Source organism: Protopterus annectens, chromosome 1.part1, assembly GCF_019279795.1.
Source record: "Protopterus annectens isolate FY-2018-M chromosome 1.part1, PAN1.0, whole genome shotgun sequence".
NCBI lineage: Eukaryota > Metazoa > Chordata > Ceratodontiformes > Protopteridae > Protopterus > Protopterus annectens.
Genome location: NC_056726.1, coordinates 473,934,102 through 473,960,395, shown reverse-complemented (window position 1 = coordinate 473,960,395; position 26,294 = coordinate 473,934,102). Strand labels below are relative to the sequence as shown.

The following is a 26,294-nucleotide window of genomic DNA, read 5'->3' as shown; positions in this document are numbered from 1 at the left end:
CCATTGTATATAATCACTTTGTTTTTATAATTGTTTGCTAACTTCTGTGTAATCTATGTAAGTTTGTCTTTGTGGAGCTTTTCTCCCAGGGCCTCCGCTGAAAATGGACATGTATCCAGTCGGACTATCCCGGTAAACAAATGTAAAATAATAATAATAATAAATATATTACTGGCAGAGTCTACCTGGCTGCTGTTGGCCTGCTGGCTGACATGCAAGATACTAACATACCAAGCCCTACATGACTTGAGGCTTGCCCATCTAAAGAAGCTGCTGGCCCCTATTTACTGGCTTATCCACTCTGCTTGACTGTTGCAGGGCTGCCACAGACAGTCAGAATACATCTAGAGGCTTCTAGTAAGTGTCCGTTACCTTACTACTTGTACAACTACAATCCACTCTGCTACAGGCCCCATGAAGGCTCAGTGTCTCTCCAACCTAACACCACTCTTAAGTATTCAACTCCGGTACCACCTTTAACATTCCTATAAGAAAAGTGCAGTCCGGGTCTGAACTGTCTGCAAACAGCTACAGTTAACTTTGAGTATGTGTAACTGTTTGAGCCAATCTTCATTTTCCCCTGGAGAGCACTGTGCTTTGGCTATAAGCAGCCCCCACCACCACCACCACCACCACCACCACCACCACCACACACACACACACACACACACACCTTCCACTTTCTCTTATTCCCTTCTGTTAGCAAATAGTATCAATAACTGATCAATACTGTGTGTTTGTTTATTTAAACTATACCACAGCAGCCTACTGATACAAGGTTATCCTGGTTTTCCACCTGAGAAATTAAGACAAGACTTACAGTTTCAGAGCAGTCCTTGGTCAACTGTGATTGTTCTTAACACATACTTGTCTTGCTTTGGCTCATTAGCAGCAGTACAAAGAACTGCCTGCTCACACCCTTGTTCTCCCCTCCCCTTCCCTGTTTATTACCTTAAGACAATCCCAGAGTTAATAAATATTACCTGTGGCAGGCACCATTTCTACAACTACAATCCACTCTGCTACAGGCCCCATGAAGGCTCAGTGTCTCTCCAGTAAGTGTTTTACAACTGTAAATGCCTATTTATGTTGAATTGTATTAGACATTTTACAACTGTATATGTTTATGTTGAATTTCATGCCTGTACTCCAATCTGCTTACTTACACTATCAGACTATTTACCCCACTCATAGGTCCAAAAACTGGGACTGGGTTAGCCCTTCTGCAGCTCGGGCTCAGCTCCCCTCCTGCCCCTTATCCCACCCGCCCCACTGTGTCTACATTTATAGCCACTAGGCCACACCCTACTTCCTCTCCAATCTACAAAACTTGCTTTCCAATTCTCTCCCCCACCACTTTACTGTTTAACCACTACTATTCCTCTGAAGCACATTGACCCCACCCATTGATGACATATAACATGTCTATAAATAATTATAAACTCCTTCCCGTTATCTTACCACTCTTAATTCTGCCATACTTTCTTACTAGCTATGAAAATCTCACATTAAGTAGGTTTCTCTTATCCAAAATGCCAAACCAAGACCCCCTACCTCCACTGACTGGAACTTGCCCACTACTACACTACCCCAAAAATTATAAATTCCAACCACTTGCTTCTAAAAAAACCACTCCAATCAACACCAAAATCCAAATATGAACTAAAACTACTATTCAAAGTTATTAGACTACTAGCGTATCTAAGAAAAAACATAACCAAAGATGGGGACATCCATCCTAATCCAGGCCCAACCTTAACTCAAAATCCTACCAGCCCACCACTCTCCCACCGACTGTTCAACTCCCTCCTAATATGCCACTTAAACATTAGAAGCCTAAACAATAAGATATATAGCCTGCATGCTGTACTAGCCACATACCTCCCCAACATAATGTGTCTATCTGAAACATGGCTCCGGCCATCAACCAAAGACAATGAGATCCTGCCTCCTGGTTACAATATACTTAGGGCAGATAGAGTAAAGAAAAGAGGAGGTGGAATAGCCGTCTTATATAATAGCACACTTAACATCATAACTAACCCTATACAACCACCCCAGGTCTCTAACGCTGAAATACTAGCTCTAAAAATTCTACTAAATAATCATAAGGGCATTAACCTAATTGTCACCTATATTCCCCCTGGGAACAATGTAGAAACACTAGAGGTCATTCTACATTGGATAGCCAACAACTACCCTCAAGAAACCATTGTCCTGGGCGATGTTAATATTGACTGGAACCAATGCACAGCACAGTCCAACCCCATCCCTGTTAACTTACATGGATTCTCTCAGATAATATCATCTATCACACGTACAGGTAACAATAACCAAAGACTGGATACTCACCAACGGTCATCCCCAGAACTATATGTCTGGAACTCTCCCTAATGATCTTAGTGATCACCTGCTCACATACATCATGAAAGACAAAATTAATTGTACAAGCTTACCTATTTATAGGTCTATCAGATCCAAGAAAAACTTTGACCCAACTAAATTTCAACTTGAACTCAAATCATGTAACTGGACAAAACTAAAGTTCCTTCCCCTTGATGAGGCAGTGTCATCATTTAACAATTCATTCCTTACTATACTTGACTCGCATGCCCCTAAACGCTCAATAAGAATTAAAACTCAACTAGCACCCTGGCTAATAGACACCAAAACCAAAATAACAACTAGAGACAAAGCGTGGGATAAATGGCGCACTACCAAACTACCCCTAGATCTTATCAAATTCCAACAACTTAGAAATGAGACTAAAAAAGCCATCATACTAGATAAGAAAAATTACTTCTACAATCTGCAACATAAACATCAGAATAACCCTCAAAAGTACTGGGCAGGCATAAATAAACTTCTCCAACCAGGCAAATCCACTACTCCGACCCCAGGAACATTATCTGACAAGAGCCAAGAAGATATAGCCAATTCATTCAATACTTTCTTCACAGAAACCATCCAGTCATTAGCTAACCAACTTTCTCCTCCCCACACCTCTATAAACACTATACCCGACTCACCACTCTCTTAACTTCCAGCCAGTGTCCACATCCTTTATCAGATCCCTTTTGAAAAAACTGAAGCTAACCACCCTTTCAGCCGATCTTCTGCCGGCTGAATACCTGCAAATTGCTGCAGATGTCGTAGCCTACCCTAGCTCAATCCTAATTAACAGAACCATAACAGAGGCCTCAATCCCCTCAATTTGGAAAATATCCTATGTTATTCCACTCCACAAAGGAGGTTCATCCACAGAACTATCCAACTATAGACCTATAGCCATACTATCACCACTTGCCAAAATTATGGAAAAGTGCATGCACAACCAACTAATGCTCTATCTAACCCAAAATAAACTACTCACAGACTCTCAACATGGATTCAGACCCCATCATAGTACAACCACTGCCTCCTCTCTTTTACTGAAAACATTATTCTTAACCGGAATAATAAAAAAATATCCTCCGCTCTCTTCCTGGACCTATCGAAAGCCTTCGATATGGTAAACCATCAGTTACTTCTATATACTTTAAAAACCCTGTATCTAGATACTCCAGCCCTTGACTGGTTTCAAGCTTACCTCACTGGGAGACAACAAGCAGTAATGTGGAAAAACAAGCTCTCCTGCCTACTACCAAATACCATAGGAGTTCCTCAAGGTTCTATATTAGGACCTCTCCTCTTTTCAGTCTTCATAAACGACATCCAAACAGTCATCCCTGAAGCCACCTGCATTCAATATGCAGATGACTCGACTATAATATGTTCCAATGCCTCTCTTGCAAATCTACTAACTACCACCCAACATAGCTTCACCAAAGTCGAAAACTGGCTTGCCAACCATCTCCTGATCTTAAATCCAAACAAAACCAAGTTACTTCTCTTCTACCCAACCAATAGATCTCCGACTGAAAACTTCACTATAAAATCCAATAATGGGACCATCATCTCCCCAGACACCTATACAAAGCTATTATGAGTAAACATTGACAATAAACTCAGATTTGATATACATATCAACCAAGCCATTAAGTCAGTCAACAAGAAACTTGGGACCCTATATAGAATTAAAGCCTTCCTTACCCCGAATGCTAGGGCAGCTGCAGCCCGTTCACACCTTCTCTCTTCCCTACTATATGCCTCTCCTGTCCTCACTCACCTTAACAAATCTGATCTGGCCAAGCTCTCATCCCGCTATAATCACATTGCCAGGTTCGTTACAGGCCTACCCTACAGAACACATCACTGTACTAACCTGAAAAAGCTTGGATGGATAGAATTCCCACACCTTCTTCACCAGTCCCAACTCATAGAGGCCTTCAAAATCCTTAAACAACCTGAGAATAACCCAGCACTAAAAAACTTAATGACTCCCTACTCCAATCTAAGCTGCCTTCGCTCAGCAAACAGACTCCTTGTCCAAACAACTAAATCTCTCAACCTAGGTGGTGACACGCTATTTGCCAACACCACTGGTAAAATATGGAACTCTCTCCCAAATAACATCACGCTTGCAACTTCTCTAAGTCAATTCAAAATTAGTCTAAAACTCCACTTCAAGTCACACTGGCTATGTCCTTGCTCAAACCCAGACTAGCTCTGTGTCATTAACTAAAACATAAACAACTAGCTAAGATGATAAGTACTTTGTATACTGTGATAAAGAAATATGTATCCTGTCTAACTCTATGTCATTATACTGCCTACCGTCCTTGCTAATATGTTATTAATGTTACATTTGTAGTAATCTCAGAAATAGTAATGGCAGTCTTGTACTTGTATGTAAATAGCCTATGTTTTTGTTAAGTTCTTTCAGCTCATTTACTGTACCTAATTATCAATGTAACTCTGTTGGAGCTTTTCTCCCCGGGCCTCCGCTGAAAAAGGACATGTATCCAGTCGGACCATCCCGGTTAACAAATGTAAAATAAAATAAAATAAATAAATAATACTAAGTTCCCTTCCTGTGGAATTTCCAGCCTCACCACTTCTTTTAATTTAAATTTGCTTATACTCCTAAATCCTGATAGCCAATTACTCAGTATTCAGATATATATTAGGACTCAAATTACTGAATCTCAATGTAGAGACAGAGTGTCTAAAACTCTTGACTTACAAAGTGCAGAGACTCGCTCTATGGAAAAAAAAAAAAGTTTAAAGGAGAAGAGCTGAACTTTTTTTGGCTTGTTGGGACTTGACATTGAGTCTCCCAACATTTCAGAGAGCTGTTTTTATCATTGTATTATTATAGGTTCATAGGTTGGTACTAGGCTATCTGCCCGAAGGCATTTATAAGCCTAGTCAGAATGTGTTGGCTTTCGCCGTCCCCTTAGATTAGTTCCCTGTGCCTCTGTCCAGCAGAGCCACTGAAGTGATCCCCGAGGTAAACTTTCTGTTTCCCATCCTCTCGTCAAGGTTTCTTTTGAAGAGTGTTAGCGAGGAGCTCTGCCTAATGTAGACTGGGATCTTGTTCCAAAGCATGGGAAGTCTCTGGGACAGGAATCTATCCCTCTAGCACATCCTATTTATTGTTGTGGTGAGGTTTAGATCCCTAGAGGGGATAAGGTTTTCTTTAGGTGGAGCATGTCCATCAATTCTGGGTTGGACATGGGCTTGTACGTCAGGCAGAGATCACCTCTGACTAGGCGGTATGCAACAGAGTACAACTGGAGTTTCTTCAGTCGAGCTGCATAGGGCATCTGTTTGAGGCCATTGATCCTCTTGGTGAGGTACTTCTGTGGTCTTTCCAGCTGTTGCAGGTGTCTTGTAAGGTATATCCCAAATGGGGCCTTATACTCTAAGATGGGTCTGATGAGTGATGAGTAGAGGGGCACAATGACCTCTTTTGATATGGATGCGAACCCTTTTGTGATTAGGTGGGCCACGTAGAAGGATTTGTTGTAGTTTGTGGGTACTTTTTTTTCCAAAGGGGATGAATATGCACCTTTTGGCATTTAGCTTGAGGCCATGATTTTGACACCAGGTATCTGTCTCAGTGACCCCCTTTTGGAGGATGTCTGTGTCAGCCGGAGAGTCAATCATAGCCCCTAGTTTGCAGTCATCTGCGAACTTTGTCAGCCATAGTCCCCCTGTGCTTGCCTGTACCTCTGAGAAGTACATGCCGAAAAGGAGGGGTCCTAGGACTACGCCCTGGGCAACACTACTTGTAACCGGTTTAGAGACGGACCTAGCTCCCGCAACTCTCACCATGTGGGCTCTGTCCATGAGCCAGTTGGCAACCCATTTTGTGACGTAAGGGTTTATGTTCAGGCTGGTGAGCTTGTCTATAATACCAGAATGGGGAATGGTGTCGATGGCCTTAGCGAGGTCTAGGTAGGCTGTGTGTACCACCTTTCCCTCGTCTATGGCCTTGGTAACTGTCTCAAAGAAGTTGATCTGCCCTTAAAGCCAAACTGTGTAGGGTCCAGTGTTTGGAGGTTCCTAATGTCTCTGTTAATGAGCTCCAAGATGATGCGCTCCATAGCCTTGCAGAACAAGCTAGTCAGGCTTATAGGGTGATAGTTCCCGAGGTATTCACTACAAATCCAGCAAAAGAAAATATATTAGGCAATGACTTACTACAAACTAGATTGCAAATAAAACCTACACTCCCATCTTTCATCTACACACTTAAAGAGAAGAAACAACTGACATAAGGTTGGTGATTGTCAGCTTTTAATGAACACTACTCATCTTGAGTGTGCCTGTTGCCAGTAACTTATATTTGCCAGTGCTGACTTTTCCCCCCTTTTTCTCTCTGGATCTCCACTGTAAACAGGTGCTGCTCATTTTGACCAACTTATCAAGCTGTAATCCTTATCAGTCACTCGTGTTCAATTAACATTACCCACTTTATCTCATTCAAAATGTCAAGAAAGCCAAAGCTTATCCTAGCAGAAAAAGGCAGACCGGGGCCTGACACATCCATGGGACCTGACAACATCCCAGGCTGCCTTCTACACAAACTACAGAATGAAATGGCACCCCACCTAAGTACCATGTTCAATCATAGCCTCACCTGAGGCTTTGTGCCCACTGAATGGCACACCGCGAAGGTTATCCCACTCCACAAAGGGGGGAGCCACAACAGACCCCGGGAACTACCGCCCCATTAGCCTGACGAGCCTGGATCCTACCCAGTTCGGCTACCAAGGCCATTGACGAGGGGAAGGTGGTCCACACAGCCTACCTGGACCTCGCAAAAGCCTTTGATACAATACCCCACTTGGGCATTGTAGATAAGCTCACCAGCTTAAATATAAACCCCTATGTCACTAGATGGGTTGCAAACTGGCTCAAGGACAGAACCCGCATTGTTAGAATTGCTGGAGCCATGTCAGACTCCAAACCAGTTATAAGTGGCGTCCCACAAGGCTCAGTCCTGGGACCTCTCTTGTTCGGTATGTATTTCTCGGAGGTACAGGCCAACACGGAAGGACTGTGGCTGACCAAGTTCACAGATGACTGCAAATTGGGCGCCATAATCGACTCTCCAGCCGACACAAGCATCCTCCAAAAGGGCCTCATAGAAACAGACAACTAGTGCCAGAGCCATGGCCTCAAGCCAAACGCCAAAAAGTGTACAGTCATCCCCTTTGGCAAAAACAAAGTGCCCACAAATTACCACATAGGTGGTAATACATTAAGTACAGAAGAAGTAATTAGGGACCTGGGGACCCAAGTTGATAGCAATCTCTCATTTGACAACCACGTGGCCAAAGTGGTTAGAAAAACATTTTCTATAGCCCACCTAATCATGATGGGATTCACATCTAGATCAGGGGAGGTCATCGTGCCTCTTTACTCATCCCTCATCAGGCCCATAATTGAGTACAATGCCCCTTTTGGGATGCACCTTACCAGACACCTGCAGCAACTGGAAAGACCCCAAAAGTACCTCACCAAGAGGATCAAAGGGCTCAAACAGATGCCATATGCTGCCCGGGTAAGAAACTCCAGCTCTACTCAGTGGCATACCGCCTGCTCAGAGGCGATCTGTGCCTGACGTATAAAGCCATATCCAGCCCGGAATTAATGGACATGCTGCACCTCAGAAAATCCAAATCTCATTGAGCTACTCGCTCAAGAGACTTGAACCTCAGCAATGAAATAAATAGGACATGCTGGAGGGACAGATTCATAACCCAGAGGCTGCCTTCACTCTGGAATAAAATCCCAGTCCAGGTTAGGCAGAGTCCCTCATTGACTCTCTTCAAGAGGAATCTTGATGAGTGGATGGGAGATCGTAGGTTTACCCCGGGTATCACTTCTGTGTCACTGTTAGACAGAGGCACAGTATACTAACCTCAAAAATCGGCATAGCAAAATTAATTTAAAATGGGTGGCGAAAGCCAAACACACTCTGGCTAGGCTTATAAATGCCCTAGGGCAGATAGCCTAGTATGAACCTATGAACTTATGTCACAAGATGGGTTGCCAACTGGCTCACTGACAGAGCCCACACTGTGAAAGTAGAAGCCTCCAAATCCGACTTCAGACAAGTTGAGTACCACAGGGTTCAGTCCTGGGTCCTCTCCTGTTTAGTATCTACATCTCTGAAGTACAGTCTAACACAGAAGGTCTTTGGCTAACTAAATTCGCAGATTACTGCAAACTAGGAGTCATAATCGAAACTCCTAAAGATGTGGACATCCTACAAAAGGGCCTCACTGAGACAGATGCCTGGTGTCAAAGCCATGGTCTCAAGCTCAATGCCAAAAAGTGCACTGTCATCCCCTTTGGTAAAAACTCTGTACCCATGAACTACCACATAGTCGGTAGTCTACTTAACACTGAAAGCGTGATGAGACCTTGGGACACAGGTGGACAGTAGTCTCTCCTTTGATAATCACATCTCCACAATGGTCAGGAAATCCTTCTCTGTGGCACACCTCATCACAAAAGGTTTCTCATCCAGAAAAAAAGAGGTCATTGTTCCCCTCTACTCATCACTCATTAGACCCATTATAGAGTACAACGCCCCTTTTGGTATGTACCTCACAAGACATCTACAACAACTGGAAAGGCCGCAAAAATACCTCACAAAGAAGATTACTGGCCTCAAACAGATGCCTTATGCAGACAGTCTCAAAAAACTCCAGCTTTACCCCATCGCATATCGCCTACTCAGAGGCAATCTCTGCCTAACATACAAAGCTATGTCAAACCCAGAGCTGTTGGACATGCTCCACTTAAAGAAATCCCAATCCCTCTGAGCTACAAGCTCTAGGGACCTAAACCTTGTCACTACAATAAACAGAACATGCCTGAAGGATAGATTACTATCACAGAGACTTCCAATACTCTGGAACAGTCTATGTCAAACAGAGCTTCTCATTAGCACTCTTCAAGAAAAATCTTGATGACTGGATGGGTAATAGGAAATTCACCCCGGGGATCACTTCTGCTTGACAAGGGCACAGGAAAATAATTTTCTTGGGTGGTGAAAGCCAGGGTACCTTTTTGGCTAGGCTTGTATAGGCCCTAGGGCCAATAGCCTAGTACCTACCTATGAGCCTATGACTGCTACATTCAACAAATAAATTCACTAACAAAAAAATGAAGCAAAGACCAAACAGCTGAGGAGATACTTGAACTGTTAATACTGTGTAAACGTTTATTTTGAAAACCTTGTAAATATTCCCTTGTGAATAATGTACGTCATTAAGGTGTTATGGGAATGTGGCTGAACTTCTAAGTTGTATCTTACTGTAACCAGTGTGATATGAACTGGAACCCTGCCTTTAGTATGTATATTCATTGCACATATGCATACACACTGTTTGCTGTGTAAATTCTGCTCATCTCGGAGCCTGGTTCACAGCAGAAAAGGGTCAACTGACCATTCCACCTAGTTGTGGGTACAGACTATAAAGCACATAATGACTAAACATGTACGGACAGCAAAGTTTTTAAGTTTATAATTTGTAACAACTAACTTAGAATAAATGCGCACTTCTGGATGGAAGACTTGACACTTACCTGTACCTTGAAATGAGCCTTCATCTGACTTACTCCGCCTGTGGTGTTTTGCAGAAAAATGAACTTGTTTAACAGCTGGAAAAGAAGACTGGTTTTTCAAAAGAGATAATGCGCCTTGATTCTGTAGTAAGCACTGCTCATTATAAAACTCATTTTTTGACAAGCCCTCGGTAGAATGAGCAGCAAATGAAGCAGTACTTGCTGAAAATGTCTCCTCATTAGCAGAATGGAGTAAAGGCTTGGTAGAGTAGCTTTCTGACATGGAAGATACAGACTGATGGCTTGCAGTGTTCAGTGAAGAGGAAGAAATACTGATGTCATCTTTTGTGGGAAGTATTTTAGTTGGGGGGCTAGTACTTCTACGAAACTTAGTGGCTCTTTGAAATATTCCCTCTCGCTTTTTCTTCTCTTCTTTGGGCAAGAGTTCTTCTGGAGTTTGTGACCTACTTGAATCTCTAATGTCTACTCCCAAACCCACTGCTGCAAGAAGCATAGCACATCCATATAGTACAATGTCAGTTTTTCTTCTTTGTGTTGCACGTTTCAGACTGCTGGTAGGGGTATGCTGAGGGGTGCTGTTGGCAGAACTAGTAGAAGTTACTTCTTCAACACTGTCATTACCACAATTTTCATCTTGCTCATCTTTCCAAAGAGGTAGATCAATGTACGTCTGATTAGGCAACTTTGACTGCTTTGGTCTCTTACTGTCTGAAACTTCAGCCAAGTACTTCAGATCTACTGAATTCCCTGCAACACAAATGGAAAATTAGATAAAAGAACAGGTTATATATTCCAACAACTAAAGAGAAGTCTGTTTCAATGTAGTATTTATAAAATAAAAAAAAAAAAAAAAGCCAAATGACAAACAAATGTGCTTGAACAAATAACTTACTCAAACATTAAAATCCTGTGAAAAGTGCAAAACAGACAAATCTCTAAAAGAAGTTACAGAAAGATGCTAAAATAAACTAACCCTACTGGTCAATATGTCAGGTATGTTACTGGTGCAAGTCTACACCCTATCAGCTTACACAATGGTGTGTGTGTATGTATATATATATATATATATATATATATATATATATATATATATATATATATATATATATATATATATATATATCTATATATCTATGGATCTAAGATTACTGAACGAAAGTTCAATAGTCCGAATCCACAATCACACTAACGAAAGCACTTTCGCTGAAAAAGTGTTTTCGTAAAAGTGCATTAAAAAAAAAAAAAACAATAAATCTACTTTTATGTGGGGGGCTGTGCCCCCCACACCCCCTACTTTAATATTCTCACTCCGATATCACACTACGGTGAGGAAAAGGGAATATTCCCTTATCCGCACCTTAGTACGATCTCCGCAACAGTCATTCCCCCATGACTCCTCTAGCTCCAGGCATACTTCCGTGAAAGTGATCTTTCGGTAAAAAGCACTTTTGCGGAAGTGTGCTCGGCTGTTTGTGCTTCGGTGAAAAGTTCCTTCGGGGATCACTACCGATCCCATATATATATATATATATATATATATATATATATATATATATATATATATATATATATATACACACACACACACACACACACACACACACACACGCAACTTATTTTTTAACATACAAACTGCTGAACTCCACAAGATGCGTGCAAAAAAAACTAAGGTGCAGTTTTCAAAAGTGCCACCTGCAGCATATCAACACATTAGGACTAGGACTCCACCCACGACAGGTACATGTATCTATCAGAACTTACAACAGTCCTTAAACACTCATTCCAGAACTAATGTGCAAACTGCTATCTACATTAACCTCCAAACTCATTTTAGCTGAAAGGATTCTTTTGTTTAAACAATATTCAAGGAAGTAAAGCCTGTCAACAAAAAGGCCTAGGCTGACAAATGATGTGCCCAACCACTGATGGAAGATGATCTGAATTATTCTTTTTTATATCAGCCAGTTTTAGACACCTTGGGAAAAATAAGGTCATATGAAAAGTACAAAGATGTACCAATAACCTAGCTTGAACCAGTTTAACTATAAAACTGAACATCTCCCTTCATAAAAATGTTGGTGTTTATTAGCTCATTTTGTTTACCTGGGAACAGGCAAATTGGCACAGTCTCATCCTGTATAGTGAAAAATGTGAAGTGCCACGTATTATGGTGCTTGCTAAGGCAGCAGAAAATGTCTTGTGTACAACAGCTCTCTCTCTCATGCAGTACAATGCTTGACACATTTTTATCTTCATTACACCCCATTCCTTTGCTGTGAGCAGGCACAGCATCTAGTGCTAGCTAACTATATTAACCTTTGTAAGTCTTACAGTAATTTAACTTTATAACCTCTAAATGTAAAATAATGCAAAACGCAATCACCAAAATTCAATAAGTAACACTGGATCGAATAACAGGTTTCACTTTAGGTGGCCACATGGCAATTTCTTCTACATCACTAGCCATTTGGACTACCTTTTTATTGCAGATCACTAACTTTTGCCCATTTAGCTTTGTGCAATATGTGGTGCAATAAGCCAAGCAGAGGTAATGACTGACTGGTGTACCCTTGGCCATATAAATAAAACCGGCTATTTATTCATTTATTGCTATCAAATGCTTCCTCCACTGAGTAAGAGACTAATGTCATCTATCCCAAGGATCTGCAGGAGCACTTACATTAATGGGGTAATCACGTTCACAAAACTAATCTGATACAAATCTGTTCTACTAATTACACACCATTGACAAGTACATTCTCCTGTTTCTCTGCCCCAAAACTGACGTACAAATCCATCCCTGTAGTCGCACTTCACATCCAATTATAATGTCTGACTTCTGTTCTCAATCGTCTGGTAACCAAAAGCTATTCTTGAATCAAAAAGGTGGCATGACAATAGGACATGCTCTACTTTTATATCTTGTAACCACATAATCAACTCAAGAAATACATATTTGCTCTTTAACAAGAAATACCTGCAGCATTTAAGCAATGTGGTACCTTTAAAGTACTTGCCAAAAGAGAATATATTTAAATGTCCAGCAAATATATATCATTACAAATCAATACTGCACTCTGTTGCATGCCCTATGCACAACATGCAAACACTGTAATTTTAAGGAATGATCTCTATACAATAATGCAAATACTTGAAAATAGTTTTACTTCAACTAGAATTGTGCCTTTTGGTAGGATCCCAAAGACTACATTTGCAATTATTAAATTTAGTTTACGGGGGGATTGGCATAATGGTTCAGGTGTAAACCTCAGTAATACAAGGTACAGTACTCAATTCTGACCTCGGTTATTGGCTAGGGACGTAACAGTCTATAAACTGATAGCCTTGTATTTACCTTTGAACCATTCAAGGCTACGAAGCAAACAAAAAATGTTACCAATGTAACAATTCAGTTGCAAGAGACTAAATACGAAGTAACAAATTTGCCTAGGATTCAAATCCAGGGTTTTTACATTTATCAAAATTTAAAACAAGAAGGGGCTTCCAATACAGCTGCCAAGAGGGATTAGCTCTCCCAGAAAGGGAAATGATAAACTGACAGAGGCCCTGTCATAACTAATTCAGGAAATATTTGTCTTCAAGTAGATTACCTGTAATTCCAAGAAAAAACATAAGCACAAAAAAGAGAGAGAGACGGGGGTTGTGAAGAAACTTGACATCAATTTGCAGGATGCAGACCAAACAGCAGCTACCGTGCAAGAAATGGCTTCTAATTCTTACGAAAATATAGTCCAAATGCATACTGAAGTGCTCAAAACTAGTGGGGCGGTCACTGAATATATCAGGTGAAATAATAAAAGACTCAAGGACATTTAAGAAGCAATAAGCGTTGATGACCTAATGAAAGTAAAGAAGTCAAACTGAAATGAGAAAGTACAGTTGTTTAAGAATTTACCACAACAGTAGATGTCTCACTGATCATCGTTGCAGTATTCTTAACAGATGGGTTTTGCTCACTGATGTCCTGCTGGGGTACCAAAGCTTTATCTTCATATGACATACATCAGGGCTAAGCTAAGCTCACAGGTGTCAGGATATAAAAACGGATGAGAGTACAAGATCCTCAGACTAACTCCAAGCTAGCATTGGCCTGAAGACAGCCAGGGAAGAGAAAGGTCGGCTAGAAGGGGCTTATGTTGAACAGAATAAGCAAGCTCTAAGATCCTGTGCAGGAAGTGAAGTGTTGGCACCAATGAGAGGTGAAGGAGTAAAGAAAGGGGGTTGGTGGGAGGGAATGAATACTGCAACAGTGATCAGTAGGACATGTACTGTTCTGGTATTTGCACAATTGTATTCTGTCCAGACTGATTCACTGTTGCAGTATTCTTAACAGAAAGGGGATTCCCAGAGCTGTAGAGGAAAAAAAAGGGGGGGGGTTAGGTTAAAGGGAGCCAGAAAGGGAAGAGTACAGGAGTCAGACAGAATGGTTCTGGAAAACACTGTCCTGGACCTTGAGAAAACATCCCACTTGTTATGTTTAATGAAGGTGTGAACTGAAGACCAGGTGGCTGGTTCTAAAACTGACCTGGTGTCAACACCTTTGTAGAAAGCACCTAAGGCTACTGCTCGAGTGGAGTGGGCTTCTGGGCAGTATGGTACAGTCTTTCCATGATAACAGCAGAAGGAAACAGCCTTTGAGATCCAGGAGGCAATAGATGGTTTGGAAACATGTTGTTTCCTTCATGGAATCCAGATCAGGGAAAACAGCTGATTTGTTGTTCTGATGTCCTTGGTTTTATCCAAGTAAAACCTCAGCTGTCTGTGAATGCCTGAAGAGTGCAATATTCTTTTCCTCCTATTGTGGGAATAGGGGAAGAAGGTAGGCAGTTTGATCACCTGGTTGAGTGTAAGTTCAGTGACCACTTTTGGCATGAAGGATGGATTGGCCCAAAGGCTTACCCTATTTTTGTGCTAGATGAAGGGAGGAAAGGGAGTATTGTAGTTCTGAGACCCTGTAGGGTGAAGTCAATGCCAAGAGCAGCACTGTTTTCCAAGTGTAGAATTTTAAGCTGACTGGCTGAGGTAGCTTGCTCTAAAGGAGGTAAAGTTAACTTTTCCAAAGCAAAATTAAGCTTCTAAGGAGGAGCAATAGGTTTCCATAGGGAGTTGATGTGTAAATTTCCCCTTAAAAAAAAAAACAGTACTAGCGTATTATCGTAACCAGATTTTCACAAAAACAGTGGTTGCTTCCCGATCAGTGAATGTACAAGTTAATGTGCTTGAAATGGAAAACTGTGTTTTCTTTAACAAAATAGGTTGGTTTCCAGAGTGCTACCAACACAAAGTACACAACTTACTGTTGTTGTTTCTTCATGCTCTTTACTGGCAGCAGCATGTCGCTGCATTGCAAGGCCGCCCACTGAATGTTCTTTGTCAGCCCATGCTGTGAAATAACAGACATACTACTTACATTCCTTCCAGTTTGGCTTCAATTGTCAGGGCTGCTGTAGCATCCTTTACCGCCATAGCTGAATGCAAGAATTGGTTAAGGCATTCAGTAGCGGCTTGCCAGTAACAGCAGGTATACAGGCTTCTGCGGAATGCAGTTATTTACATGTGCATTTTTTAAGCGTAGTGGAAAGTCTGTCGGATCAGAGATATATGCATCTTTTTTGAATTTGGCACCCTCGCTGCAATGTTTTGCCCCCCCCCGATTCCAACTTATATGACATGACTGACCTGATTCTATTTGGAGATCAAGCACAATGCCTCTTAGCACTTGGTTCCCGATCATAACAAATGTTCATTAATGTTGCTAAAATGTAATACAGCGTGCTTTCTTTTAACAGTACACCTTATTTTTGTACTACTATCAGTACAACGTGCAAGACATGCTGCTGTTCTTTCTTAATGGTGTTTAATGGCACCTGTGTCGCTTCCTGTAAGTCTGCCCATTGAACGTTGCGCCAGTAAATACCATTAAGAAAGAACAACAGCATTTACTGCACATTGTATCGATAGCAGTATATAAAATAAGGTATACTGTTAAAAGAAAACATGCTATATTACATTTTAACAACATTAACGAACATTTGTCATGATCAGAAAGCAAGTGCTATTAATGCTAAAATCTGGTTGCAATAATACGCAAGTACCAAAAAAACTAACTTCTGTCTTGGACATAAAAGGAGGTTACGAAGGTAGACAAGCATTGATGGACAATAAGTGAGTTTTAATGGAAGAGTAGGACAATCCTGAGTGTAAAGGATCATGCAAGCATTGTAAGACTGAGGGGGGTGTCTGTTAAAAGGGGATGGAGTATGTGTTTAATACACCAGATGGAAAAGCTTTTCCACTTGGCCATGCAAAGCTTTCTGTTTTTCTGACTTCTTGTAGAATCTGAATCACCTCTTCAGAAAAAAAGTGTCTGGAAGGGATTAAAATCCTATCATTCAAAGGGTCAGCCTCGGAGAATTGTGACTGGAGTGAAGGAGTAGTCCTTTCTGTTGGGTGATTAGGTCTGGTTTTGGAGGAATTCTCCAGAACTTTCCCTCTGACAGGTGAAGGAGGAGAGGAAGCCAGTGTTGTTGTGGCCAGAATGGTACCAGAATTAGAAGTTTTGGGTATTCCTTCTTGGCCTTGAGGGGGAGCCTTGGTAGCAGATGGAGGTGTCCCTTGTGCAGAACAGGGGAAGTTGGTGTTTTTTGGGAGAGGCAAAGAGGTCCACCTGAGGGTTCTCCCATCTCACAGTGATGGACTTGAACACCTGTGCTCAACGTCCACTCGTGGGGATCTTTCAAGACCCTGCTTAGAAAATCTACCAACATATTCTGTTTGGAGGTAATTTAAGTGGCGGACACAAGCAGAATCATTTGGGAAGCTAGATGCCAAGCCTCCAGTGCTAGTATGCACAGAGGGTGGGATCTTGTGGCTTCCTGTTTATGTACCACATGACTGTGGTGTCTGTGCACCTAAAGAGTGCCCGGTATCCAAATATGTGAGAAGGTCTGTAGGGCTTGAAGAAGTGTCCTCATTTTGTTTTAAATTGATGTGTTCCTTCAGCACATGGGCTAGCCACTCCCCCTGAACTCTGTGGTTCCCTGTCCTAGCCTCCCCTGCCCTGTCCAAGGCATCCATAAACAGGACATGGATGTGTGGAGCTGGGATAAATGTGAGACCTGGGTTGAGTGCAACCTGGTTACTTCACTAAAGGAGGTCCTTCTTAATACATGGAAGAAGGTGATGGTGCTGAGAAGTACAAGAAAACTCCCACAAGTACGCCAAGGATGCAAGTCCAAAAAGTATGAAAAGCAAAAGTGCCAACTTGAAAATATAACTATGTCGCATACTAATTATACACACAACAAATAAGCAAGTCCGCTCACATTTTAAAAAAGACACCAATCACAACAAATCATTTAATCCAGGAAAAAATAAAGCACCTAAATGGACTATCCAACTATGTTCCTTATTATTCAACTGATGGTGCCAACTCAACTTATAGAGACCTTCATGACATATTCAGTCTGTAGTAGTAAATCAAAGTGAAGCAGCAGGGTGTTATACGAGTTTTAAATTGTATGGAGGTCTATCCCACATAAAAAGCAGAACTACATTCAATTAAATATATTGCCCATTCTGAAATACAAATGTGACAACCCTTCTCTGGGCCAGTAATCAAGAAGCCTGAATTCTCACCACTGACACTGGAAAGGGACATGCAATGGAGTACAAATGGATACACACAGTATTTCCAGGTGCATATATCTCTCTGCATCAAGCACAATTTCCCTTAAGAGTAAACAGGGAACACACTCAGCCTGGGTTCTAGATTTCTCTGTCTACCTCCAGGTCCCCAATAAGACTCCCCACTGTTACAACTGTAGGGATAGATCCTCAGCAGAGTGTCCAAGCTAAGTCCTCCAGCACCCCCTCTGTAAGCCCAATGCTTTGTGTCCCTGCACCAAGTAGATGACACACGCACACACACACACACACACACACACACACACACACACACACACACACAAATTTGTTTTTCCACACACACAACTGGGAAAAACTGGCAGAGATTTACCTGCCATGCCCCTTTCTACCAAGAGTATAAGGTAGTTATCACTGCCAACAGACACGCCACAATTAGCTACTCTAAGACCCTTAACAAAGGGTGTTCAATTATACTGTGTAATATTAATACTAATACAAATGTTAGTAGTTCACCAAGACAGCTAGGCCTTCTGGAGTGGCTCACACAGTGCACTCTTAAAGGTTAAATACCTTCTACAAGGACCAGCCACAATAAAAGTTTTAAACATATTTAATAATAATAAAAGCACAAGATAATACTGAATATAGCTTTACAGTAAACCAAAGAGTTCAAATCACAGGGAATATTGAAAAACACTGATGGACAGACTCATTACAAATAAAGAAAAACAATCCCTAAACCAAGCTTCACTATACTCCCGACTGAGTCAAGGATAACTGCTATTCCCTAATAACTTACTTGATACAGCAAGGCACAATGAAATATGTGAGCAGTCTTTCTAGTCAGGTTCCCCAAAACAGAATACTCCATCTTCAGAGATCACTCCCATTAAAATATAATATCCAAGATGGACTGCAGAATGACCTCATCTGGTCACCTGATTCTAGGTTCTCACAGTAACCCCCTTTGAAGCTGACACAGGACTTCAGCATAGACGGCTACAATACACATCTTAAATGTATATGGCAGTGAATGGGGCTTCCCCTCTTTTTACTGAACTAATGAACAAAGGCTTCTTCCAGACCCACTGTCTCCAGTCCTATTCAGCATTCTGGGGTCCCATTTTAATGGTTTAACAGCTCATTTACATTTCCCTTATTTTCCTTAAAGTAAGCTGGCTGGTTAACCTTTGCTGTCCCAGTATTCTCTGCTAAAACATATACATTTAATTGAGTTACAATAACACATGTACATTTATTTTAATTCCAGCAGGGTGCACTGTTGATACATTTTAACACAATCCAATCTCACAAGTACATTTTCAGCACAAGCATCTGTACAAATCAGTTTGATATACAAAATAACAATTATTTACAAAATTCCAGCTAGCTGTGTGGGCATAAGTCATACATCCACTGCCATGGCATGGCTGGCAGTACCTCCTATCATCACAAGTATTCAAACATCGAATGTCAAAATTGCGGGAGGTTTTAGAAGATGAAAAATGTTTAACGTTCATAACAAACTTACAAGCTGAACAATTCTACAGGGATAACAACCAATCAATTATGTCCCTTCAACAGTGTGCTGTACAACTGAATCTGGACAGAAAAGTTTTATAAAATGATTTACATGATTACCAGCGATTACCAAAAGACACTTCCCACGTCTATAAGAAAAGGGGCAACATGTTGGTAATAAATGTGCCAACCTATTGTCGGAAAACAGTCCCCTAATGTTTATTAATCAAACTGAAAAAAGGCTAGCGAATTGCTTGCAAAACTAAGAACTGTACATAAAGGAGTGGCCTCTTTTTTTTGCCATATTTAAGCAACTCAGATCCATCTACAGATCTGGCATAATCCTGACCCCTATAAATTTCGTCAAGCTTGTAACCTCTACCATAAAATCTTTCAACCAGTTCTAAACTATGTTCTTCAAGTTCTCCTTCCACAGAACAAATCCTCTTAACTCTCAAAACTTGAGATTTAGGAATATTCCTAAGTATAGGGGGTGGATGACAACTGGTAACATCCAAAAGTGAATTATAATGAAATTCCTTTCTGAAAAGTGAAGTAGACAATGTACCATTATCATTTTAACCACCTTAACATCCAAACAGGAATTATTTCATAGGTTCATAGGTTCATACTAGGCTATCTGCCCGAGGGCATTTACAAGCCTAGCCCATCGTTTTGTGGCTTATGCCACCCCTTTAGTATGGGGAACTATACCCATTATTTTGCTGTGCCTCTGTCGAGCAGTGACACTGAGGTAATCCCTGGGGTATATCTGCGATCTCCCATCCATTGGTCAAGATTTCTCTTGAACAAGGCCAGCGAGGTGCTCTGCCTCACATGTACCGGGATTTTGTTCCACAGCATAGGGAGTCTTTGGGTGATGAATCTATCCCTCCAGCACGTCCTATTAATAGCCGTGTCAAGGCTGAAGTCTCCCGCCCTTGTGGCTCTGATGGATCTAGATTTTTTGAGGTGAAGCATATTCATCAAATCTGGGTTTGACATGGCCTTGTATGTTAGGCAAAGGTCACCTCTGAGCAGCGTGGCGACTGAATAGAGCTGGAGTTCTTTCAGTCGGGCAGCATAGGACAGATTTTGAGACCCTTTATCCTTTTGGTGAGGAACTTTGTGGCCTCTCCAGCTGCTGCAAGTGTCGGGTCAGATACATTCAATGGGGCATTGTACTCAATCATTGGTCTGATGAGTGATGAGTAAAGGGAGACTATGACCTCCCTTGATCTAGATGAGAATCCCTTCATGATAAGGTGGGCAATGTAGAAGGTCTTCCTAACTACTTTAGCTACATGGGTGTCGAATGACAGACTACTATCAACCTGGGTCCCCAGGTCCCTGATAACTTCTTCTGTGCTCAGTGGATTGCCACCTATTTGGTAGCTAGGGGTAACCTTGTTTTTCCCGAAGGGTATGACTATGCATTTTTGGCATTTAACTTTAGGCCGTGGCTCTGGCACCAGTTATCCGTTTCTGTGAGACCCTTCTGAAGGATATCTGTGTCAGATGTGTTTTCTACTATGGCTTCAGTTTGCAGTCATCTGCAAACTTTGTCAGCCATAACCCTCCTGTGTTTGCTTGTACTTGGAAAAGTAGATGCCAAACAAGAGTGGGCCCAGGACTGAGCCCTGTGGGACACCACTTGTGACAGGCTTTGAGTCTGACATGGCGCCAGCAACTCTGACCCTGTGGGTTCTGTCACTCAGCCAGTTTGCAACCCATCTTGTGATGTATGGGTTGACATTTAAGCTGATGAGTTTTTCAATGATACCCGAGTGGGGTATTGTATCAAGGCCTTAGCCAGATCGAGGTAGGCTGTATGGACTGCCTTTCCTCATCAATGGCTTTGGTGACTGTTTCGAAAAAGTCAACCAAGTTTAAAAGGCATGATCTGCCTTTGACAAAGCCAAACTGGGTTGGATCCAAAGTCTGCAAATTCCCTATGTCTTTATTTATGAGGTCCATTATGATCCTCTCCATGGCTTTGCAGATAAGGCTTGTCAAGCTAATGGGCGGTAATTTCCAGGGTCGGTGGAGGCACCGCCTTTGTGAAGTGGTACCACAGTTGCAGTGCGCCACTCCCTGGGTACGTATCCAGAGGTAAGGCTTTGATTAAACAGCTGTCCTAGCTGTGGGTTTAATTCCTCATTGAGTTCATGGAGCACACAGCCGGGGACACCATCAGGTCCCATGGATGCTGTGTTTTTTGCTTTGGAGAGAGCAGTTCTCACTTGGGCGGTGGAGATGTTTGGGGGGCTGCAATCGCTTGGTATAGATATCTCTCCTGTTGGGGGAGCAGAAGTTTGCACTGAACCTGTCAGCCAGTATGTTGGCAATGTCTGTAGGATCAGTAATCTTCACATCATTTTGAACTAGTTCTGAGCATATCTGGGAGTTTCCTCCCAGGTTTCTAACATAGCTAAAGAAGGCCTTATGATTGTCTTTGAGTCTTTAGCTATTTTTTCTCGAAATTTGCTTTGGATGATTTTATGAGAGCTCTTAGTTTTTACTTATAGTGATCAAGGGTGTCTTACCTTTAAGGATTTTGCTCTATCTTGTAGTAGCTTCCTCCGTTTGTTGTAGAGTTTGTTTATGGCTGGGGTCCACCAGACTGGACGCTTGCCTTTGGTACAAAAAGTCTTTGTTTTGCTTGGGATTGCCTTATCCATGCAGTCCTGCAGGTGCTGGTAGAAGGCATTTGTAAGTGATTCAGCGGCTTGAGTACTGTTTTCCGCCGGCTCGGGGGCCTTAAAGGAGACCACACTAGTCTTTAGAAGTGTGAAGTCGGCTTTTGAGAAGTTCTTTACTGTGGTCGTTTTTATTTCAGGTGGGGGTGGGATGAGGACCTCCAGCGAGATTAGTTTGTGGTCTGATCTCACCAGTGAGAGGTACACCTCCGGTGTTGAACATTGTGCTCCCATGTTCGTGATGCTGAGATCAAGTATGTTATCTCCTCTTGTGCGGATGGTCACTAGTTGTTCCATGGCATTTGAGTTTATGAATTCCAGAACTTTTGGGCTAGGGTGTTTGGGCTTGAGTAGTGTTCCCAGTCTATATTAGGGTAATTGAAGTCACCTAGTATGATGGTGTTTGGTGATACATTTATCCCCTCTAGTGTTTTCAGGAAGGCCATGTGAGGTTCCTGAGTTTGTGAGGGTGGCCTGTAACATGCTACAATTTGCAGAGCAGTCTTGCCTATGGTTAATTGCACCTGGATGGTCTCCGATGCATCGTGCGTTGCCACCAGTCTTGAGGTGTGGGTGTCCTTGATGAATATGGATACAAAATTGATACAAAACTGCAACCCCATTCACTGTCATTGAAATACTGTACAAATTCATGTAAATAGGTAATATCAGACTTTCAAACCACCCAACAGTCATCCAAATAATGATGTCATATCTGATGTACAGTATCTGTCTGCCTGGGATGACATGGTCGACAGACCACGAAGCTTTGCCAGAGATGGCCTGCACCTGTCACCACCGGGATTCTGGATACTGGCTAAGGTTCTTGCCGCCCCTATAGTGGCGTTTTTAGGCAAGGTTCAAATGACAAATTCACCACCGTAACAGGAACAGGCAAGCAAAAACAGAGGGTGATGCTACTCAATGCTAGAAGTCTAAATCTCATAATGCTCTCACTCGAGGCACTATTTAAAATGGAGAACATGGATATCTGTGCAGTGACTGAGATCTGGTTTAAGGCTCCAGAGAGCACCCCTGCACTACCAGGCTACAACTCATATCACACCTTTCGGCCATATAACCTGGACCAGAACACCAAAGGCGAAGGTGTGTCCATATTCATTAAGGACATCCACACCTCCAGGCTAGTTGCTCAGCATAATGCAGCCGAGGTTATCCAAGTGCAACTAACTCTGGGCAAAACTGCAATCCAAACTGTAGCTTGCTACAGATCACCCACCATGCCCCAGGATTCCCACTTCTCTTTTCTTGATGTACTGGAAAATATTAGGGTTCAATCAAACACCCTAATAATGGGTGATTTAAACTACCCCACCATTAACTGGGAAAAGTACTACTTGTTCGGTACATATTTCTCAAAGGCACAGGCTAACACGGGTGGACTATGGCTGACCAAGTTCGCAGAGGACTGCAAACTGGGTGCTATAATTGACTCTCTGACTGACACAAGCATCCTCCAAAAGGGTCTCACAGAGACGGATAACTGGTGCCAGAGCCATGGCCTAAAGCTAAATGCCAAAAAGTGCATAGTCATCCCCTCTGGAAAAAAAGTGCCCACAAATTACCACATAGGTGGTAATCCATTAAGTACGGAAGAAGTGATTAGGGACTTGGGGACCCAAGTAGATAGCAATCTCTCCTTTGACAATCACGGTGCCAAAGTGGTTAGAAAGACCTTCTATATAGTCCACCTTATCATAAAAGGGTTCACATCTAGATCAAGAGAGGTCATTGTGCCCCTCTACTCATCACTTATCAGGCCCATAAATGAGTACAATGCCCCTTTTGGGATGTACCTTACCAGACACCTTCAGCAACTGGAAAGACCCCAAAAGTATCTCACCAAGAGGATCAAGGGGCTCAAACAGATGCCCTATGCAGTTCGGCTAAAGAAACTCCAGCTCTACTCAGTTGCGTACCGCCTACTCAGAGGCGATCTGTGTCTGACGTATAAAGCCATGTACAACCCAGAATTAATGGACATGCTTCACCTCAGGAAATCTAAATCCCTTAGAGCTACACGCTCCAGGGACCTGAACCTCAGCACAGAAATAAATAGGACATGCTGGAGGGACAGATTCATATCCCAGAGGCTCCCCTCACTCTGGAACAAAATCCCAATCCATGTCAGGCAGAGCCCCTCACGGACTCTCTTCAAGAGAAATCTTGACTAATGGATGGGAGATCGCAAGTTTACCCCTGGGATCTCTTCTGTGTCGCTGCTTGACAGAGGTACAGTAATTAAACCTTAAAAGGGCTACCTTCTGTGACCTACTATACAGAGGCACAGTCAACTAATCTAAAAGGGTGGCAAAAGCCAAACATACTCTGGCTAGGCTTATAAATGCCCTAGGGCAGATAGGTTCATAGGCTGATACTAGGCTATGTACCAACTCCTTCGCTCAATGCTTTCTGGAATTCATAAACTCCAATGCCCTGGATCAACTTATCCACACCCCCACCACAGGCAGCAATATCCTAGTCATTACCAACATGAGTGACCGGTGTTACACACCTGAAGTCAACGCCTCAATGGTCCAATCTGACCATAAGCTAATTACCCTAGATATCCACATCATGCTTCCACTCCCCATTAAGGAAACCATGGTAAAAAATTTCTCCAAAGCCAAATTCATGCTTCTTAAGACAGAAGTGGTGAACTTCACGACACCCATGCAGATGGACAATATAGTTACGACTACTGAATCCTACACAATTGCACTTTATAAGCACTTACATGAGTGCATGGATCGTGCTATCCCAAACAGAACCAAGACGCTATCCTCCAAAAAAAGGAAGCCAATCTGGTGGTCCCCTGCCATAAACAAACTGTACAACAGAAGGAAGAAACTGTTGCAAAAGAGAGTAAAATCCCACGAGTGGAGGAGCTCCCTGGTCAGCCTCAGTAAGAAGCTGCGATCCCTGATAAAATCCTCCAAAGCTAGTTAAGAAAACAAAATTGCCAGTGATTCTAAAGACAACCCACAAAGTATTCTACAGCTATGTCAAGAATCTCAATGGCAACACTCAGATCTGTTCTGAGTTACAGCACAATGGCACTAAATATACAGACCCAACTGACCTTGCCAACATCCTGGCAAATAGGTTCAGTGCTAACTTTACCCCCCCTCTCACCCCCTAAAGAGCCCATCTCTATACTGGAAGAATGCAAAGTTCCTGTAATCACGGCTGCACAGGTAAAAACCACCCTCTCCAAAGCCAAGAACACAGCTTCCATGGGACCAGACAACATCCTAGGCTGCGTTCTACACGAACTACAAAACGAACTGGCATCCCACCTACGTACCATGTTCAATCATAGCCTCACCTCAGGCTTTGATGCCTGCTGAATGGCACACAGCAACGGTTATCCCACTCCACAAGGGGGTAGCCACCATGGACCCTGGGAACTAACGCCCCATTAGCCTGACGAGCCTGGTCTGCAAGGCCATGGAACGTATCATCATGGAACTTATAAACAAAGACATTGGTAATCTCCAAACTCTGGATCCCACCCAGTTCAGGTTTGTAAAAGGCAGCTCATGTATCCTAAACCTGATTGCTTCAGTCACCAAAGCCGTAGACAAGGTGGTTCACACAGCCTATCTAGATTCTTGCCAAGGCTTTCGACACCACCCCCCTCTCTGGAATTATAGATAAACTCACTAAACTAGGTATAAATCCCTATGTCACAAGATGGGTTGCCAACTGGCTCACTGACAGAACCCACACTGTGGAAGTAGAAGACTCCAAATCCGACTTCAGACCGGTGACAAGTGGAGTACCACAGGGTTCAGTCCTGGGTCCTCTCCTGTTTAGTATCTACATCTCTGAAGTACAGTCTAACACAGAAGGTCTTTGGCTAACTAAGTTTGCAGATGACTGCAAACTAGGAGTCATAATCGAAACTCCTAACGATGTGGACACCCTACAAAAGGACCTCACTAAGACAGATGCCTGGTGTCAAAGCCATGGCCTCAAGCTCAATGCCAAAAAGTGCACTGTCACCCCCTTTGGTAAAAACTCTGTACCCATGAACTACAACATAGGCAGTAGTATACTTAACACCGAAAGTGTGATAAGAGACCTTGGGACACAGGTGGACAGTAGTCTCTCCTTTGATCATCACATCGCCACAGTAGTCAGGAAATCCTTCTACGTGGCACACCTCATCACAAAAGGTTTCTCATCCAGAAAAAAGGAGGTCATTGTTCCCCTCTACTCATCACTCATTAGACGCATTATAGACTACAACGCCCCTTTTGGTATGTACCTCACAAGACATCTACAACTGGAAAGGCCGCAGAAATACCTCACAAAGAGGATTACCAGCCTCAAACAGATGCCCTGTGCAGACAGTCTCAAAAAACTCCAGCTTTACTCCTTGCCCCAAAA

The 26,294-nt window shown here is 42.4% G+C and overlaps 1 protein-coding gene across 1 annotated transcript in view; it reads right to left on the bottom strand.

Annotated features, from left to right (window-relative positions):
* MAP3K21 (mitogen-activated protein kinase kinase kinase 21) overlaps window positions 1-26,294 on the bottom strand; it is a gene marked incomplete in the record, with an annotated part of 557,669 nt that overhangs the window by 208,277 nt on the left and 323,098 nt on the right. Inside the window, 1 exon segment of the mRNA XM_044076148.1 lies at window positions 9,991-10,737. Coding sequence (XP_043932083.1) covers window positions 9,991-10,737 — 747 coding nt within the window.